The 20,453-nt window shown below is 48.4% G+C and overlaps 1 protein-coding gene across 1 annotated transcript; it reads left to right on the top strand.

Annotated features, from left to right (window-relative positions):
• The first annotated feature begins 5,372 nt into the window (after positions 1-5,372).
• On the top strand, positions 5,373-19,329 carry tiparp (TCDD-inducible poly(ADP-ribose) polymerase). Its single transcript, XM_067246956.1, has 7 exons — positions 5,373-5,612; positions 6,488-7,553; positions 13,536-13,722; positions 14,176-14,363; positions 16,187-16,456; positions 17,717-17,974; positions 18,288-19,329. The coding sequence occupies exons 2-7, from the start codon at positions 6,520-6,522 to the stop codon at positions 18,475-18,477; spliced, it is 2,127 nt and encodes a 708-aa protein (XP_067103057.1). The 5' UTR covers positions 5,373-5,612; positions 6,488-6,519; the 3' UTR covers positions 18,478-19,329.
• Positions 19,330-20,453: the final 1,124 nt, after the last annotated feature.

Raw genomic sequence — 20,453 nt, 5'->3', positions numbered from 1 at the left:
AAAGGGAACTAAAGAGGCTGTTTTCCCCTGCTAGCACTTTTGATAACAGCGGAACACTGCGTACGTTAGAGGTCAAAGTTGATGTTTCTAACCAATCAGGACCGTGGTCTGTTTCAACCCCTGTTCCTCTCATCCTCCTGTCAGCCATGTTTATTACCTGTCTGTTACATAACAGCTGAGGTGTCCTCGCAACAGACACAAACACATTATGTACTGCACTCAGTACAACACTCATAAACATTATCACAGAGTGAGTGCATGTGTGTGTGCTTGTGTGTGTGTGTGTGTGTGTGTGTGCGTGCGTGTGTTTGTGTGAGAGAGAGAACATTTGAAGTGGTTTCGGTCCTGGCAACAAACTGTTTGCTGTCAACAGTAGTGTCTCTGTGTGTGTGTGTGTGTGTGTGTGTGTGTGTGTGTGTGTGTGTGTGTGAGTGCATGTGTGTGTGTGTGTATGTATGTGTGTGTTTGTGTGTGTGCTCCTCTTCTGGGTCCTTTTCCCACCAACTTTCCTGTTCTGAAAACATGGCCTGTTGTCATTCTTTCCTTGTCTGTCCATCCCTCCCTCTCTTTCACTCCCCCACTCCTTAAATGTACCTGTGGTTATGTAAACTTCTCTATCTGTCTTCTTTTCTATCTCTCTTTCTCCCTCTCTCATTATTTCTGTCCGTTGTTTTCCTTACTTTCCTTTCATTAGAAACTCTCTGCAGCTCTGTTGAAATGTGTGTCAGAGGGGAGAGGGGGAGGGCTATGGACGAGTGCGCGATGGAAGGTGTTGGGAGAAAAGAAAGTTGCCTTTAATTTCCCGTTTCCTTACCGCTAAGGCTACCATGACCTAGAAGGTAACGATGATCCTCCCCCCACCCACCCACCTTCTCTGTAGTCACAGTGACAGCCCATAATAAGCATGCACTGTGTCTGTGTATCGCACTAGGCTCCGAATGGACGAGAAGCTGATGAGCAGAAACACTCACAACAAAACCAGCATAATCTTTCACTGCCCCCAGATAAATCATGAGACACCAAGCTGTCTCTTGGTCAGCTGAGTGTGTGAGTGTGTGTGTGTGAGTGTGTGTGTGTTTTGAAGAGAAGGACATTCCAAAGTTCGAAGTGAGTGGCAGGACAGCAGGGTCACATGACAGGTTGATAGAGAAAGGAAAGCACTCCCCCTTCTCTACCTCCCCGTCACCCATTAAGATTAGAGCAGAAAGGAAAGCTGTCTCACACACGCTCTTTAGGGGTCGCCAGGACACCCAGTCTGGTATCTCCAAAGATAAACAGAGGAAGGTAGTGTTGGGTGTTCTCTAAATTCAGATAATGTTGTGACAGGTAACTAAACATTGTGTCAAAATGAAATGAGAGTAGACGTACACTAGGTTACATTGACCTTGTCATACACAAACAATGTATTACTGTATTACTATTTAACCCTTGTGCTGCCTTTGGGTCACAATGACCTAAAGGTTCACAACGACCCATCGTTGTGCTGTGACAACTTTACCCAATACAAAAACAAAGTGAAGCAATTTATTTTAACCTTCGCACTGTGGGGGGTCTGAGACAGCCCGATGGTTAAAATAAAATGCTTCACTTTCTTTTTGTATGAGGTAAAGTTGTCGCAACACGACGGTGGGTCACAATGACTGAAGGGTCACAATGACCCGAAGGTAACAAGGGTTAAGGCAAAGTATCTCTAGTGGTCTCATCTCTCCAGTGATCGAGACTTTCCTTAAGTTTCTATTTGCTTGCAGCACACTGTTGCAAAGATCTTAGGTACCTTCAGATTATGAATAGAGTCCACTTAAACAAACACAACCACACCTACAACAATACAGGCTCCTGGATTTTCCCCAGAATTCACTAGGCTATTTGTCAGATGAAGGTGAATCCATCTTTAGGTTGGTGTAAGCAGGGAGGGAGTGGGGGGGGGGAGACAGAGAGATAGACACAAGGAGAAGGGTAAGGAAGGTGAATCCCTCTGTCTAAGCTCTTGTGTAGTTGGGAGAGAGAGAGAGAGAGAGCGCGCGAGAGATAGAGAGAGAGAGAGAGAGAGAGAGAGAGAGAGAGAGAGAGAGAGAGAGAGAGAGAGAGAGAGAGAAAGAAAGAGAGAGAGAGAGAGAAAAGAAAGAGAGAGATAGATAGATATCTTTGGCATTCTGCTGCTGTCCCGTGGACCTGCTCTGCTGGTTTCTGTGGGGTCATTAAAATTCCTGCTCCCTCCTCCTCCTTCTCCTCCTCCCCTGGCCGCCTAGCTGCGTGTTGGCGCATGTCCTCCTGCTCTGTCTGTCTCTCTCTCTCTCGTTCTTTCTCCCTTTGTCTGTCATACTCCCTCGCCCTTCTCTCCTCCCCTCTTCCAGGTCATTTCTCTCTTTTCAGGGAGATGTGGAGGCCTCTCTGGGGGTGTCACCTTTATTCAGACCTCACAGAGAAACACAAACAAATGGAGCAACAACTGTGCAGACACTGCAAAAGAAAGATGTTTCACTAAACAACAACGACCCTGGTAACCTGAAATGGCGCACACTCAACAGGTTCCTGTGGCGGCACTTTTGAAAAGCTTGGACACACACACGCTCTCTCTTATGCTACCAATCCGGGTGGCCCCAGAGAAGAAATTAGTCTGCCTTTGATCAACTTCTGAATGCAACCTCTGTGTGTGTGTGTGTGTGAGCAGGATCCTGCTCAAGTACAGGTCATTGTTCCCTACTTCCTGCCCTCTTAAGCTATGGCCTTTTGTCTTGGTGACCCTAAACCCCTTCCCTCTCCTCATACCCTCATCCACTCTTACCCCCCCCCCCTCCCTGCCTTCCACCCCCCTCCCTGAACCCCCCCCCCTCCCTGCCTTCCACCCCCCTCCCTGAACCCCCCCCCCCCTCCCTGCCTTCCATCCCCCTCCCTGCCTCCCACCCCTCCCATCTCACCTCAGTTGTGTAATGTCCCCATCCCCCAACTCAGCCATGACTCACAAGAATGGCCTCTCACCTACATTCTCTCTCTCTCTCTCTCTCTCTATCTCTCTCTCTCAAACACACACACACACACACACCTAGTATGCTATGCTCCGCAAATATGTTGACATCACAACACTGCTTCCTGGTAGCCTTGCCATCTTACAAACGTCTGCATAGGCTGTAACCTCCATCAGGGCTTGGTGAGTAAAGGTTACAGGGATTAAACACTGGAAGGATGGCTTTATGCACCATATACAATGTTATTTTATTGTGACACAAAAATTATACAAATATAAACTTTTATTTTTTAATATGTTGTCATGTCATATAAACATATTGGTGAAACATCACTCTTAATTAATTGTACTACTTCTTTGAGATGCTCATGTTTGCCAAAGCAGGGTATCTGTAATGAGTTGTAAGCAGGAATTAAGTACGTGTTTTCCGATGGGGACGGTCTTCTGTGTGTGTGTAGTATGTGTGTGTGTACTATGTGTGTGTGTACTAGAGTAGTAGAGAGACCAAACAGAACGGGAGACTCAGAGAGAGCGGAAGAGACACTCAAACTCATGTGATCTGCACAGAGTTTTGGTCGTCCTGAATGGATCTGAGGAATGTTTGCTGTCAAGCTTAAAAGATGAAGGGGACCTAGTTGTCCCCCGAAGAACTTCAACCAGCGGGCCTTTGCTGTCCGACATACACTCATTAAAACATGGCTCTTAATTTACTATCGTCAAATCCCGCTTAAGAAAAGTGATCATAAGGTCGTCAAGCGGGTGTGGTGGGATGTAACTGAAACCATTCAAAAAGGCACGGTACACAAGTAAGATAGGTTATCCACCTGCCGAGGTCGTTACGGGGTTATATATTGTCCAAACAGGTTGTAAAGGTCTCTGACGGAGGTCTCTGGGTGAAACTGGGCATGGCGTTCACGTGCCTTCTTCACGCATTTGTGGTGCGCAAAAAATCTGATAACAACGATAAGAACACAAGTGCCTACTGGCACGAGGCTTCTCATCTGAACCACCAGTTCTGTTTCTGGAATTTTATAAATGTCTCATTTGTGCTGAAGACTCGTCAGTTGCCAAGAACTGTAGACTATAAGAATACAAATCTGAACTAAATTCTTGCCGATAATTAAGTAGGCTAGTGATAGGAATGTCATGCGGGACAAGCATGATTGGTTCATGGCTCTGCTCTTTATAGACAAGTGAAATGTTCAGGATCTTCTTTTAGACCAATTCAGACATGTCAAAACAAGAACAGAGAACGTGATGCACGCTGGTTTGAGAGGAATGCTGGAAACGTTATAGGCTGTGTGTGTATAAACTGCTAACTATTAACTAAGGCCAACGTCATTTTCTTATCTTTAAACAATTAGACAGGATTTTGGGGGGTTATTTTTTCCTTAACGGTGTTGACGGCATGTCGCACAGACAATGTCTGGGCAAGAGTTATAGGCTACACCTAATTGTTATCCTGGGAAACCTACCGCACTGGTGAGTGTGACCTCTACAATCTGTGGACGTATATAGCCATTCATCTTTGTCTTTCACTTCCACTACCCCCCCCCCCCCCCACCCCACCACCCCGTGCGTGTGTGTCGTTGACTAGTGTGTGTTGCGTCTCACGCATGTCTGCCCTGCCAGTTCCACGGACTGCAGACCGAAGTGTGCTAAGGGTTAAGCCGTGGCGTGTGCATGTGTAGGAGGGAGTAAACAAGGTTTGCATGAGAAAAGCTGTCGCACGCATAAGAGGAAACAATGACCTCTACCTTTGTTATTAACGTTGATTCGCTGTATGTCCTCAAAGACGTAAAACGCTCCGCATACGACACTCTACCGTCTATCAATGTAGACACACAATAAATTCGCACGGTCTGGAAGGCTGTGCTAATTGGATAAACACTGGGTTGACAATCCCATGTTGATCCCCATCCAAAGTTTTAGATATATGCGCACAATATCACGTGATTATTGCACAAAAAGTCGTAGGCGTATTAGCCTATGTGTAAGCACAAACGTGGTGTATTTGTGCTAACCTAATCCCCCTTCCTCTCGCCGTACTGGAAATTGCAGTTTGAATGTGCAAACAACCTTGAAACCGACACAGCCCGTCGGCCAGTTAGCCAGTGCTCTGCCGCTGAACTTCTGGTATCTACAGAGGCACTCCGGGTGACTCAACTGAGAACACACAGCTCTCCCTAACACACCTTTATGAGTCTGCTGCTGGGTGTTTAGAGTTCCAGTAGGACAGCTTCCTGGCATAACGTCCTGACGACTCACCAGTTTCGTTTTTTTCCCTCCCTGCCCCCTCCATGTCTCTCTCTCTCTCTTTTTATCTATCTCTCTCTCTATCCCCGTTGATGCCAAGTCCCGCCCCTGGCCTGGTTTGAGCAACATGAGTGGCTGAGAGAAGCGAGCACAGCGCGTTCCCCGCAACAGCTGCGAACTGCCTTTCTCCATCACAGGAGTTGGCGGAACTGAGCCCCGGTAGAGCCTGGAGAACGAGTGACAAACGGCCGCTTTGTCACGTATTACCCATATCCCGGGCCGGTTTCTGAAAACGTGGATTAATTAAACGGGGTAAACGGGGGATGATCGAGTGTGGATTTCTCCACGAAGTAGACGTTATCGCGGAAGGGGGAAAACGGGTTTTAAACAGGTAGGGAATGTGCGTAGTGTGGTTCGATCGTTTTGTATGCTGGAATAGCTCGGGGGTAGAAGCGCTAACCTACATAAATCACCCAGCTTGTCTGTGTTGCGGCACCCAGTATGGCTAGCCTATTCACCCGACGAAAACTGAGACTAGGCGACTAGGAGACGAAACACACCATTGATATCGTGTAATAACTTACACGACATTTCTACGTAGAATCGACTGTAGCATATTTTTGTGTAGATACGCTGTTTTAGTGCTCACGAAAACGGGAAATGCTGTGGATCATCATCGTCTTTGTTGCTTCACCGCAATCCCCCTCTTTCGGTGTGGATCGCTTTAACTCAGACTGTACGTGCAAACTTGCTCGAGCAGCGATTTGTAACGGGCACGTAGACAGTAGACCCCGTATATCAGTCTCCGGTGATCAAAATATTCTCAAGAGGGAGGTCGGTTTGTTACAGTTCTACTATGATTGTATCTCCTAGACGCACTGCAATTGCAGTGTGACGTTCGTCAACATTATAGAATAAAGAATGCAAAATTGAGTTTCTGTACTCGCTGTAGCCAGTAGGCTAGCTTCACCACTCCGAAGGTCCCCTTGGGAGAAGGGGCAAAAGAGAGATATGACGGCGAGACAGTTTGCTTTCCGTTTCACTGGTTGGGTGAACTAACTCCTATACCAGAAAAGAAAGACGCATTTTCATGATTCATAGGGCTGTCGTGTAGGCTAAATTGATATAGCGTCCGTGTTGTGACAAGACCATGATGACTAAGTTTTCTGTCTCATTGGAAACAGTAAATGGACTTAAGAGACTTCTGGAAGGCGTAGGCTATTTAGAAGTTTAGGTGTTACCTAACATTTTCTCTCTCTTTTTTAGGACGGTTGGGTTTTAGGAGTGTTCCAGTGGCCATGGAGAAAACTTTGCATATCCTACAGAAAACGACAGACGCTACCGAAAACAAGGTTCTAGACAGTGGACCTGCCGGGTTAGCACTGGATATGAGCATAAATATGGGGGATCGGGGTTTCACGGAGCAACCTCTAGTTGGACTTGCCGATAAAATACCTTTAGTGAAACCTTATTTTAAAAAGAAACACGGACAAAGAAAAGTAGACTCAAAATGTCTCCGAGCGCTCGAGGACCCCATTCTAACGTCGCTATTGAGTAGTGACGCTCTCGTTACCGGGGATGGGGTCTTTGTCCTGCGGAACGCACCAGGACGGACGCCGGGCAACCTGTGCACCGCAGCGGTAGTGAAACAGACGCACATTTCCCAGGTGTGTTTAAAAGATTCGGGTGTTGCCGGTGTGGCAGGGCTGATTACTAGTACCACGGACACGGAAATGGCAGACGCCTCAGCCGAGCTAGAGGAGACTGAGAGAGGGGAAAGGCCTAAGGTAACCCTCGACCTCCAGAGAGTCACAATGGACACTAACGAGCGCTGTTTCCAACTAAAGCTTCCCCCCCGGGCGCGCGACGTGACGGCGGTTGCAGTAACACCCCCCACCAGCGACACCCCTCAATTACCCCCACCATGCGATGGGGGCAACAAGATGAGCGACCTGTTTGCCCCAGAAGCCTTGCGGGGGGCGAATTGCCTTTCCATCAAAGACAGCGACCCCCCTTCCCTTCCCCAGTCCGACAAAGGAGTGATATTTCAGGATAAAAGCGAAGAGGCCTCCTTGGATCTTGTCTTTGAGCTTCTAACCCAGCTCCAGTATCACACACACCAGGCCGACGCGGTCTCGATTTGTGTGGAGTTCCTGCAGGGCTTGTGTGTGTATGGGAGTGATTGCGCCCACCACCACACTGTGCTGCCCTACCACTGGCAGGTCCGGAGGAGCGACTCCCACACCTGGCAGAGCGTAGCGGATGACTCGCAGGAGCAGTTGGAGCGGCTCTATTGCAATCCAGACAATGAGCAAATCAGGCTCAAATTTCGGTAAGTGCTTTGACTTGCTGCCTCCTGTTTCGCTTGTGTGTGAAAGCAGAAATGGGCGTAAGTGTTTTTTTTACGTGCAGAAAGACATCTGATAAATTTTGAACTCAGTTGTGTGAATGCAAACTGTGTGTCTTGTCTCAGGTGCTATTGTGTGTGTGTTTGTGTGTGTATATAATATATATATAAATATAATAATTCTCATATTAGTAGTTTTGAGTCCTCTATCTCACGTGGCTTGTCAAATTGGATGATCTTCCTTTTAATTTTTAAGTATGAGAGATGCAGCCCTCTCATTGGCTGGCTTAGCTCAAACCAGGAAATACAGTCCCATTCTAAGCTTTGAACTCGCATGACCCACTGCTTGCCTGGTGCTGTCACTGACGCACACTGTCTGACTTTCTCTCTCTCTCTCTCTCTCTCTCTCTCTCTCTCTCTCTCTCTCTCTCTCTCTCTCTCTCTCTCTCTCTCTCTCTCTCTCTCTCTCTCTCTCTCTCTCTCATACTATTGCCTGGCACACAAACGCTCTCTCAAATCCACTTCACAGGCATGCTCAGTCGCTTGCTTACATGCAAGCCTTCCCAGAGACACAGAGATAAACCACCGTGTCACACAAAAGGCCCTTGTCAGGCCTCAGTGCCCTGCTCCAGCAGCACACAGCATGAACACACACACACACACACAGAATGACAGGGTTATTTCACGACATGCTCATCCGTTAGAGGTAATACTGGTTAAAGAGGTTGGCTGTTGTGTGTGTGCGTGTGTGTGTCTGTTGATGTAGGTGTTCCTCCACACACACAGGATGTCATCCACCTGCTTCTGTAAACCCAGAGCCTGTGAGCATGGATTTGACTATGCCTCACGCCCACTCAGAGCTGGCCGGGCCGTGGTGGCCGGGCCGTGTCAGCATTCTGCTTCCGCATGCACGGTTGTAGCACCACTCCAAATACGTGCTCACGCTCTGGAACCTTCGGGTGCATTCTCTTTTAGTTCTGAAAATGTTTACAGTGCAAACAACCACACACACACACACACACCCAAAGTGAAGACATGGCAAAGACCTCACTTTGTGAACAAACTTCTCCTTGTGAGGTGTGTGTGTGTGGTTGTTGTGTGTGGTTGTTTGCATCTGTCTTCTGCGCCCACCTTGGGCAATACTGTATCTCCGTGGTAACCGAACACAGCTGATAGCAGTGTCAGGGACCTAAAGAGATGAGATGACTAAAGGGGCAATGCCGTCGATATGGCAACAGCGTTCTTTGGCTGCTACTCCTGTTTGTTTGTGTGTGTGTGTGAGGTAGAATGTCCTGTGTGTCTGTGCTTATTGCTTATTTTGTGTGTATTTTGTTGACCTGGTTGTGGATGCTATGTGGGGTATTTATTGCATAGATTCATCCAATAGGTATACTAGCCTAAAAGACAACAAGTAAACCTATTGGTTAGTCCTTTCAAAGTGAGGAACACAGGGTTTCTGTAAAACACTGCTTAGTACTTAATCGGTATAACTTGTTTAGGAAAGAGATGTGTGAGTTGGGCTATTGTCCACGAGTACATGAGAAACAAGGTGTGAGAGAGAGACAGAAAGAGTGTGTGTTTGTGTGTGTATGTGTGAGACAGAGAGCTTGTGTTGGCCGGGCAATACAAGGTTTAGTTGTGTCTTTACTGACATAAAGAGTCACTGAACACCAAGGGCAGCGTAACCTGACACCAAGGTGTGTAAGTGTGTATATTTCCGTGTGCGTGACAGAGTGTGTGTGTGGTTCAGTTGGTGCTTGTATCTCAATCAGCCTATGTGTGTTTGGCCTAGCGTGGGAGAGGAGATAACTTGTCAGATAGTGTGTGTGTGTGTTTCTAAGCCTTTGTGTGAGTTACCTTGCGTGTGAGGAGTGTTTAAAAAGAGACCGTGTCGGACAACGTATGTACATTTGATTAGCGGTGCTTCTTTGGGTGTGCGTGTGCACATGTTAGAAAGGTCATCATAACATATCAGACAGCTTATAAAATGTTTCATTGTCATTACCCAACTTCAATACTACCCTGCTTCTCTCTGTGTCTGTCTCTCCCTCTCTCTCTCTCTCTCTCTCTCTCTCTCTCTCTCTCTCTCTCTCTCTCTCTCTCTCTCTCTCTCTCTCTCTCCTCTGTAACTGAAACAGTAGATGTGATTGCGTGTGTGTGTTCGTGCACCAAAGCAATATCCTCTCCCACTCCTTCACCTCCGGCGCCTCTCTCTCTCTCTCTCTCTCTCTCTCTCTCTCTCTCTCTCTCTCTCTCTCTCTCTCTCTCTCTCTCTCTCTCTCTCTCTCTCTCTCTCTCTCTCTCTCTCTTCAGCTGTTTCTCGTCTTCTTCTGTCTCAGTCCATCCATGTCTTTGTCCACACCCGTCTCTCTTTCTCAATACCTGGAATAATAACCACAATCTATTCTCCCCTTCTGCTGTAAGGAAAGAGGCACAGAGTTATCGCTCTGATTAAATGAGAGCGAAAGAGACAGAATGGCATGTTTCAAGGAATTTGAGGAGCTTAGAAATGTCCTTTCAGTACGTGTGTGTGTGTATGTAGGTGTGTGTGTGCTCTATTTGTTACCATAGCCGCTTTCTACATCTCAGAAACAGAACCAAAACAAGACAGGAGAGGAAGAGTAAGCACTTTTTCATTTAGCAGTCCTATGTGGAAGTGAAAAATACCCACATTGTGTGTGTAACCCCAGCCTGAACATTAACAGGGTTGGTTGACTGATATATACTGGCGTGTGCGTGTGTGTGTGTTTACAACCCTTTGGTCTGTGACTTTCACGACAGCGTGACTGATGCTGGCATGCGGGCTGGGGTGTACCCGTGAGAAAAGTCCTCAGGAACTCTGTGGGAGGCAGAGAGAGAGTCAGAGAGAGAGAGAGAAGATGAAATGAGAGTGAGGTATCTCTCTCACTCTAGACTGTGGACACAGACACAAATAGGGGTGTAAAGGCTAATGATCTCAGGCCCCCCCCCCCCGCCCGCCACAAAACTCACTCCAGGCGTGAACCTATTACAACCTTGTTATTTCAACTGTTCTGCTTGTTTGTGTGATGTGTAATTAAAAACTTCCTGGTCTAACCCTTAGTGTCTGAGACCTGCTCTCAGATGTGTGTGTGTGTGTACGCTGAGTGTGTGTGTTTGTGACCTGACATATGCGTCAGCATCGCGAGGCAGGCGTAGCCCTCGTTGCCGTGGCGACCTCAGCATTGCTCTTTGATTGGGGCAGCAGGACATCAAAGGGCTTCCTGACCTTCTGACTTGACTGCACTCCTCTCGCTTTCTCTCTCCCTCAGTTCTCCAGCCCTCCCAGCCCTGCTCACCCTCTGCCTTTCTTCATTTCACTGCACACAATTCCTTTCCTTTTAAAATGAACAAATCGCTCATCTCTACTCCTAACCATACCATCTATATCGATGTTGTGTTTTTGTGAGTTTGTATGGAAAAAAGAGTAAAGCCCGTAAAATTAAGCTTAAGCACTTGAGGATAGGCAGTGCCAGAGGGGGCGTGTCTCTGAGCTCTGTCTGGCGTCTGATAGGCTGCCCTCAGATTCTCTCAGTGCACTTAATTGAACCGATGGAATTTTATTTTTAGATGGCGGCTAGCTGAGGGAACGGAGGGAGGGAAGGAGAAAGAGAGGGAGGGAGAAAGAGAGGGAGGGAGAAAGAGAGGGAGGGAGAAAGATAGAGAGGGAGGGAGGGTCAATCAGGGGATTTTTGGGGCTGTCTGGAACACGGACGTTCAGCCATCTGCAACCCATGAGTGATAGGGGGAGGCTCACACTGGCAAGAAGTGACAAAGTTCACAAACAGTCCTGCTCGACAATGGTGTTTGTGTGTGTGTGTGTGTGAGAGAGCTGTTTCAGTGCCAGGGAACACTGAGAGGCTTATACAACAGAGGCTACACACACACACACACACACACACAAACACTTGTGTATGTCATATGTCAGCCAGCCTCTTCTCCCCCCACCCCCCCACACACACACAGAGTCCTGCACTAACCCAGTGGGCCTTTCTCCTTCCTTAATGTTGGGTGGCAGGCACAGCCAGGTCTGTTCCTAGAGAGAGAGAGAGAGAGGAGAACGAGGAGGAGACAGGGGGAGAACACAGGGATCACCTAGAGAGAGAGAGGAGAACGAGGAGGAGACAGGGGGAGAACACAGGGATCACCTAGAGAGAGAGAGGAGAACGGGGAGGAGACAGGGGGAGAACACAGGGATCAGAACAGGGTGGGGAAGACAGAGTGGTGCGAGATGAAAGATCAGACGCTCCGAGAACAAGGGAGAGACAGAAGGGAAGGAAGAGACGGGGCAAGAACAAAGCCAATGAACTACAGAGAGAGAGAGAGAGAGAGAGAGGACAAAGTCCCCGGTTACACCCCCCCCCCCCCCCCCCATGTCTACAGGCTGTCCCCTCTGTCTCACTACTCATTCACCTCTCCTCCTCCTCTCCTCCACCTTTCCCTGCATCTCCTCCTCCTCTCCACCTCTCCTCCATCCCTCCTCCTCTCCTCCATCCCTCCACCTCTCCTCCTCCTCTCCTCCATCCCTCCTCTCCTCCACCCCTCCTCCTCCTCTCCTCCACCTCTCCTCCTCCTCTCCTCCATCCCTCCACCTCTCCTCCTCCTCTCCTCCATCCCTCCTCCTCTCCGCCGCCTCTCCTCCACCCCTCCCTCATCTACCGTTTAATTCCCCCAGCCTCTGAGTGCAGTCAGCTCGATGACTCAATGGCCTTACAACGCCTGCGCTGTGGTAACGTGTGTGTCTGGAAGGTGGGGGGGGGGGGTAGATTAGGGAGTGACAGAGGTCAGAGATTGTAGCATTCGTGTTTTCCAGGGCACGTGTGCTGAATCACATCCTCGTTTCACTTCCTCCCCCTGACCGCCAGAGTCTGAGTTAAAGGAAACAGTAACTGTAATTGTGTGTTAATAATGAATGTGTGTGTGTGTGTCTTGCGTGCACTAGAAGACCTGTGTATGTGTTGCGTGTGTAATTGTGGAAGCAGTGACTAGGCTTTTACCAGACATGCACGCTACAGTAACTCTGCCAGGTATTGGGTGAAACCATGACTGGACAGTTTCACCATACAGAAAGCCCTATCTATGTTTAACTCTGGGAGTATCACATGCACTTTTCTGTTGGACATGTTGTTCCCCTCCCCCGACTACACACATTCGGTAAATCCTCCTCTAGTTCTCTCTCATAACATAAGCTGTGTCCTGGATAGACAGATGACACACACACACTCTCTCTAACCCTAACCCACTCTCCTTCCGTGTCTCAGCCTGAACAGACGTCTGACCTTTGATCCCCTTTCCAATTAGACTCCAAACTAAAAATCAATCAGTCCATTAACACATTAAGCCACTCTGGAAAGATGTATGGGTGTGTGTGTGTGTGTGTGCGTGTGCATGCATTATTACTTGTGTTTCATGTCAGAGTGTATGGTTATGCTCTAACACTAATCTTTGATTCCCTTTACTGACATACGTGTGTGTTGGGATAAAGTGTGTGCTTATGTTGGTATACAGTATGTGTGCTGGTATGCAGAGTTAGTTTACAGTGTGAATATGTTAATATACAGTGTGTGTGTGTGAGTCTGTGTGTGTGTGTGTGTGTGTGTTGACTGCATGCGTGCCTGCAAAGACCATCCACATGTGCGTGTGTGTGTCTGACCCAGAAACACCATGCCAGGGGCAGGAGGGGTTCACACACACACACACACACACACACACACACACACACACACACACACACACACACACACACACACACACACACACACACACACACACACACACACACACACACACACACTGTGATCATAATGAGGCATTGACCTAGACCAGCAGACTTGTGCATGTGTGAGAGACAGAAGGGAGGGATGTGATCTACTTTCTAAACACCATCAACACAATAACAATATTTAATGACTTGTGTAACACTGACTGTGTGTGTGTTGTTTCTTGCAGGGGTCGTGTCTTTTCACTGGACTTTGGGGCCATGCGAGTGTGTGACCTGGAGTTTGACCGAGTCAGAAGACTGACCACACCCTCCAGCCCCTCAGCCCCTCCCATGAACACCAACCCGACCCCCAGCTGTTATACCGTCTGGAAGTACTACTGCAGGGACAACTTTGGCTGGAGGGAGTATTCTGAGGTGAGTGTGTGTGTCACACACGTCCGTATCTCACAGAGAGAGGTTTTGTTCAGGCCACAGGGTCCAGTTTAAGCCGGCATTCTGCTGTCTCCTTCCGCAGAAACACACAGAAAACGTTGTGTTTCTCTCACTTACAGACGTTAATACACACACACACGTACACACACACAGACACACACGCTCTTGCAGTCTGCATTTGACACGCTGTTGCATAATTGTTCCTGGAAAAAAAGGAACATTTATTACCAGTCATGTTGGTTTCCCTTGTGTGTGTGTGTGTTTGAGAGTGTTGAATTCTCACTGATTATTATCTTGTTGAACATTGTGTCATCATGCTTCACTGACATTTACCCCTACCCCCCCACTCTCTTCCTCTTGCTCTCTTTCTTTCTTTCTCTCACTCTTTTACTCTCTGCTCCCCCCCTCCTTCTACCTCTCCCTCCCTCCCCCCAGCCGGTGGTTCGTCTCATTGAGGAGGCCAGCACTCGGGGTCTGAAGGAGGTCCGCTTCATCACCCTCCAGAACCAGTACATCCTGAACATCCGCGAGGGATTCCAGCAGAATGCCGTCTTCGGCTTCCGGCGCCAGATCAAAAAACGGCCCCTGTTTCTCTCCTCAGTGGTCCTCACGCCACACCTCCAGTGAGTGTGCACACACAGACACACACACACACACACCAAGGGAAAATTTACCATACAGGTACAAACTTTTGGGGGGCATGTCGATACAGGGAATCGAACCGGCAACCTTGGGTTTCCCAGCACCATAATCTCATTGTAAAGCCTCGTAGCTGTGGTATCTGCCAACAGTGGTTATACCACCTAGCAGTAACACCATAGTACCAGACACCAGGGTTGTCCTGTACATCCAGCCCCTGCTAGCTAGCGTTGCCTCATAGAAAGTACTGTATCTTCTTTCATAGTCACACTTGCACTTTGTACACAGTGACATTGGGCCTCCATGTACTGTGTGTGTGTTGTTCATAGTGTAGCACTTTGGTACAGCCAGCTAGGTAACTGGAACACTGTGCTGGTGCTGGTATGTCTGTCTTCATGTCCTACTGACTAGGCTGTTCTGACACAGCCTGACACTAACAGATGGAACGGGAGAAAAGAGGGGAGAGGATAAAAAGGCAGTGAGAGGGAATGAAAGAGGTGTGGATAGGGGGTTGGAGCTAGTGACAGAAAAAGAACAGATGGAAAAGAGAGAGAGAGAGGCAGTCATGGAGGGAGGGGTCTAAATGAGTTCCAGACAGAGAGAGAGAGCAGCAGAGTGATGGAGGAGTGTAAACGTGACTCTGAGGAGGTTGGAATGTGAGCCATGGATTTGTCCTCGGGACCTTTCCACTGTTTGTTCTCTCTCTCTCTCTCTCTCCCTCCCTATGTGTCTCTCTCCCTCTCTCTCTCCCTATGTGCCTCTCTCTCTCCCTCTGTCCCTCTCTCTCTGTCCCTGTCTTTCTCTCCCTCTGTCTCTCTGTCTCCCTCTGTGTCTTTCCCTCTGTCTCTCTCCCTCTCTCTCTGGGCTCATGTGTCTTGTTTTAATATGAAGACAAGTCCTAATAGCAAGCACATAGGGGTGAGTGTGTGTTTGTGTTTGAACACACTGTCCTAGACACTGGGTGGAGGCCATTAGCTTGATCGGTATTCTCTCTCTCTCTGTCCCTCTCTTGCTGTCTCCCTCTCTGTCTCTCTCCCTCTCTGTCTCTCTCTCTCTCTCCCTCTCTCTGCTCTTTTTCCATTTCTCCCCATCGTTATCTGTTCATCTTCTAATTTCACCCTCTCTCCCACACGCCGTCTGTGATCTGTTCAAACACGTGGGGAAGCCAGACGACGATAGGAAGGCCAGATTTCCACCAGGCGAGGTAGAAGGGAGAGAGAGAGAGAAAGAGATAGAGAGGGAGACAGAGAGAGAAGATGAGACAAGAAACTGTCACGCTGCCTTGTGAGAACCATACCAATCACGCCACTATCCTGACAGCACACACACACACACACAGGCATGCACACCCACACAGATGATAAGTCTAACAGCATTTGGACAGAGACAAGAGTGATAACATAACGAATTCTCTGTTATTGACTCAAATGCCAGACTATTACTTTTCTCTGGGGCAGTTTTCTGACAGATGATGTGTTTTGGATCTGTGTTTCTTCTTATTTGCTGTTCGGGGTGTCTGGCCTTCATTTTCACCAAACAGAAACTGCAGCATGCTCTGAACACCGCTGTTTCGGATGCACAAAATATCCTAGACATGGCGTTCAATCCTGGTCCACAGAGCTTGATAACAACCCATTCCATTCCCAATCATGTGTGCTGGGGCAGGAAACATCTAAAACATGCAGGACAGGGGCTCTCGAGGACCAGGATTGAACACCCCTGGCCTAGACAAACCCAGGGTATCTCCGCAGGAGGCTTACAACTTCTACACAGCAACATCACGGATGTTTTCTGTCCTTCCTTACAGAACTCTTGGCGGCCTCTCCTCCTCCTCCACGGTCGATCTCTCTGTATCGCTCCCTCTCTCGCCCACCTCCATCGCCCCTCCCAGTGTGTTCCCGGAGACCTGGTTGCCCATGACAACCAGCCAGGACTTCTTGCAGGTGCCCGTATCCCGTGACGACCGGAGCTACCGGACTGTTTACACCCTCTTCCACAAAACCGTGTCCGAGACAAAGTTCCGCATCCTCAAGATCCTCCGCGTCCAGAACTCCTTCCTCTGGGAGAAATACAGGAGGTAAGAACATCACCCCGTCACAGTATCACTTCCTAGCAGTGTTTAACTGTCTGTTAAGCTGTTGTGCTGCGTTGTACTTAGCTAACATGGTTGTTAAATGGTTATTCGCTTTGAGCAGTATGCGTTTCGGAAATAGCACCGGCTCTTTGGAATTTGAGCTGTCATATTTTGGGAATTGAACGCCGCTAATGGTCCAGGCTAGCTTGGGTAGAGTCTTGTTTTGAGTCTTGGAATAATCTAGAAACCTGAAACAACTAGCTCTAGAGCTATGTTGTAGACGCTGAAAGACAATCATTTACTCAGGATTGCGCCGCTTCACAATTGCTGAGTTTTAGCACTGTCGGTTGTGTGTGAGCGTGCGTGTGTTTGTATAGGACACGAGCACGGGGGGAGAAGGAGGAGGAAGTCGGGTCCTCCTTGTTTGTAAAAGTAAAATGGCAGATAGCAAGAAGATGATGAGTCACGGGGGGGAAGGGGGGGCGGGGGGGGGGGGATTGTTCGCTTGGCAATGAGTCACCCAGAGGAAGGCATGTGTACGTCTGAGAGATGTGCTAATTGTTTGTGTTTTCACTTGTTTGCAGTGATTGTGTGTATCAGTGTTTGTCCTTGGTTGACCTTTGTGTGAATGTATAGTTAGTCCCTGTGTGTGTGCGTGTGTGATTAGGATTAGGGTGAGTTGTGTGAAACTCTAAATGTATCCTGACAATAAAGGATTAAAAAGAGTGAGAGACTAGGAAAGAAAGAAAGTCATTGAAAGGTTAGAGAGAAAGAGAGAGAGAGAGAGAGAGGGGTGACAGTCAGTGTCAGGTCACAAGCTCCCAGGTCACAGGGAGGTCACCGGAGGGTCACAGTCTATCCGGAGTGTTCTCTTCCCCGCACCACCGCCTGATTTTCTCAGATCTAACACCCTGTGTGTGTGTGTGTGTGTGTGTGTGTGTGTGTGTGTGTGTGCGCGCGCCCCTTTGTGTGAGAAAGAGAGGGGGCGGGAGAGAGAGAGAAAGAGAATGTGTGTGTCTGAATGAAAAGAGCCAGATTAGTGGGGTACTTGGTAGAAACAAAACAAGACACGAGAAGAAGAAAAAGCCCCCCCCCCCCCCCCCCCCCCCAATCTTTCAGGCTTGACCCCAACTGAGGGCTAAGAGTGCATCTGCTGCCTCAGTAGATACAGTCGATTTAGCTACGTCTTTCCCCACCCCCAAGCCTGGTCTAACCCCCTCCTCCCCTCTTCTCTACCCTCCTCCACCCCTCTCTCCTCCGCAGGAAGAAGGAATACATGTCTCGCCGCCTGTCGGAGATGGACAGGATGCTCAGTGAGAGGCACCTGTTCCACGGCACCTCTTCGGACGTGGTGGAAGGCATCTGCAAACACAACTTCGACCCGCGTGTCTGCGGAAAGCACGCCACCATGTTCGGACAGGGCTCCTACTTCGCCCGCAAGGCCGTGTACTCTCACAACTTCTCCAAGCGCTCGCCCAAAGGCGTCCACTGCATGTTCCTGGCCAAGGTCCTCACTGGAAGGTTCGTTTCAGGGTCGGGCCGCAAGCTCTCTGGTGTGTGTGTGTGGTTGTGTTTGGTTTGGCTTAAGTCTAGTACTGGAAGGGTGTTGAAAGTGATCCTGTTACATTGTAAAATTCATGCCGTTTAGCCGCCTTGTTGTTTAGTATGGAGACTGTTACCTGTATACTGTCAGCTAGGGATGCAAATAGTAGACGTTTATGTGCAAGTTTGAAACAACATGTTAAATGTGCCAATAAAAACCTGTAAAACCAGACAGAAAACCTGATAGTTTGTCTCCAAAGCTGACCTTTATTTTCTCTTCCTGCCCTTGCAGGTTTACTGTGGGAAACCCCTCCATGCGCCGGCCACCCCCACTCAGCCCCCGGGACCCCTCCAGCGACCTGTACGACTCGTGTGTGGACAACTGGGTGGACCCCCAGATCTACGTCATTTTCAACGACGACCAGAGCTACCCATACTTCATCATCCAGTACGAAGAAGTACCCAGCACTGTGGCCATTTGAACTCACAACTCGAAACAGACAACTGGTTGGAACCAGTCTAAACTGGACTGGACAAGGCTAGACCAGCGAAGACCTGACTTGACAGAAACAACCCAGAGTTATCCTTCTGTCATGTTAAGATGCCGTCTAGTGGCTAGCGTAGCAGCACCAGCTAACAAACAACCAAGGCCTCCACCCTGGATACACGTACCCTGGTAACAGAGTGTTTGTGTTATGGATATGTACCAATTCCCCTCCTTATTCAGGATACAGTGACCATGGTAACAGTTATGGCAACTGTTTCCTACCAACACACCCATTCGTACTCTCTCCTGTCTGTGAGCTGTGTGTTTGAATTTGTGGCTTAGTCGGCAGCCATTTTGTGGCCTCTTCAAAAAAAAAAAAAAAAAAAAAAAAAAAGTGCCCAGTGTTGTGTGAGAGAATGACCACCTGACCGGTGGACATTTTGGATCTGAACATGAGGCGTTTTCACTGGGAGCCAATTCTGTGATGGACGTTTACCTTTACTGGCGGCCATTTTGTGGCTGAGCAGTGGACGGGTTTCACTGGGAGCCAGTACCATTGGACCGGACGTTTTGCCTTGACGTTGTCCGTTTGAGTTTCCACAAGGTGAACTGAACAGTAGACAGTATAGTGGGACTCCATGTTTCCGATAACATAAACCAAACCCTAACACCCTATTCTCTCTACTTGACAAAGCGCTCTCTAGGGGAGTATCCTCGTTTGCATGAGAGAAAGCTGTACAGACGTTCTCCTTGTTTATATTTGCAACTGTGTGCCTTTTGTTCATAAAAATGTTTATTTATGTTAGTTAATGTAACATTGAGTAAATAAATAATCTAAAAGAAAAATTCAAAATGCTGTCACAGACTATTTGTCCCCACTCAATGGGCCCAGATAGCTCTATTTTCTAATCTTGGTCTCTGCTTAATAGAGCATCGTATCGCTTATAAAACAAATGCTTCTGCTTTTATCTGTCTTTTCATGACCGCTCTTCCTCCATACAAACACCTCTCTGTCCTCCATCCTTGTGAATTCAGCCTCCTCTCCTCCACGTGCCTCTGCTTCCTCTTCTCTCTCCATCCCCTCGTGTGACACCAACTCCAGAACTAACAGGTTCCAGAGCTGGCAGGCTGGCAGAGAGATCATCTTCCCCCAGGCTGCAAGCACTGTGCTGGGGGAATAACAGCAGGCCTCAACCCCCATCCATGGGATTTCAACTGCCAGTCAGTCCTGGAGCAAACCAGTCCTGTCTGCTTCCTGCTCTCTTATCTATTTATCTGTGTCTGTCTCTGACAAGACAGGTTTTTATTTCCATTTCTCAGTTGTTTATAATTGTATCATTTTCTTCAAAAACGTTCCCTTGTCCCGTGTTAGGGGAAACGTTCCGTTTCGTGTTAGCTTCTGCTTTCTACGCGCTGCCACGACTACGCGCTGCCACGACTACGCGTTTTTTCACTTTCTTTGAAAACCGTCCCGCTATCAGCTCACAATCTCTCCCTCTTTCCCTGCACTCTGCTTTTCTCTCCCCTGTCTGGGGTCGCTGTGATGTATAGCTGTGTTAATGTGAACTCTGTTCTTCGGTTTGGATAGGGGGAGGAGCGCATGAGCTAGGGGGAGGGGTGGAGGGAGGGAGGGGGGGGGGGGGGAGATATTTTGCTCTCTCTCGCTTCATGCTCCCTTTTTTAGGCTGTGTGTATGTGCTTTCCTCGTATGCATGCAAGATTGTGCAGGTAGGTTGCTTTCTATCCTCTCCCTGCCCTTCCCCCCCCTTCCATCTCTCTCTCTCTTTCCATCTCTTTCATCCATTGACATTACATTTACATTTAGTCATTTAGCAGACACTCTTATCCAGAGCGACTTAAGTACAGGGACATTTTCCCAGAGGCAAGTAGGGTGAAGTGCCTTGCCCAAGGACACAACGTCATTTTGTCACAGCCGGGAATCAAACCAGCGACCTTCTGATTACTAGCCCG

The sequence above is a fragment of the Osmerus mordax genome, chromosome 11 (assembly GCF_038355195.1).
Source record: "Osmerus mordax isolate fOsmMor3 chromosome 11, fOsmMor3.pri, whole genome shotgun sequence".
Classification (NCBI taxonomy): domain Eukaryota; kingdom Metazoa; phylum Chordata; class Actinopteri; order Osmeriformes; family Osmeridae; genus Osmerus; species Osmerus mordax.
Note: the sequence above shows the minus strand (reverse complement) of the source record. Positions and strands in the feature narration are given on the sequence as shown.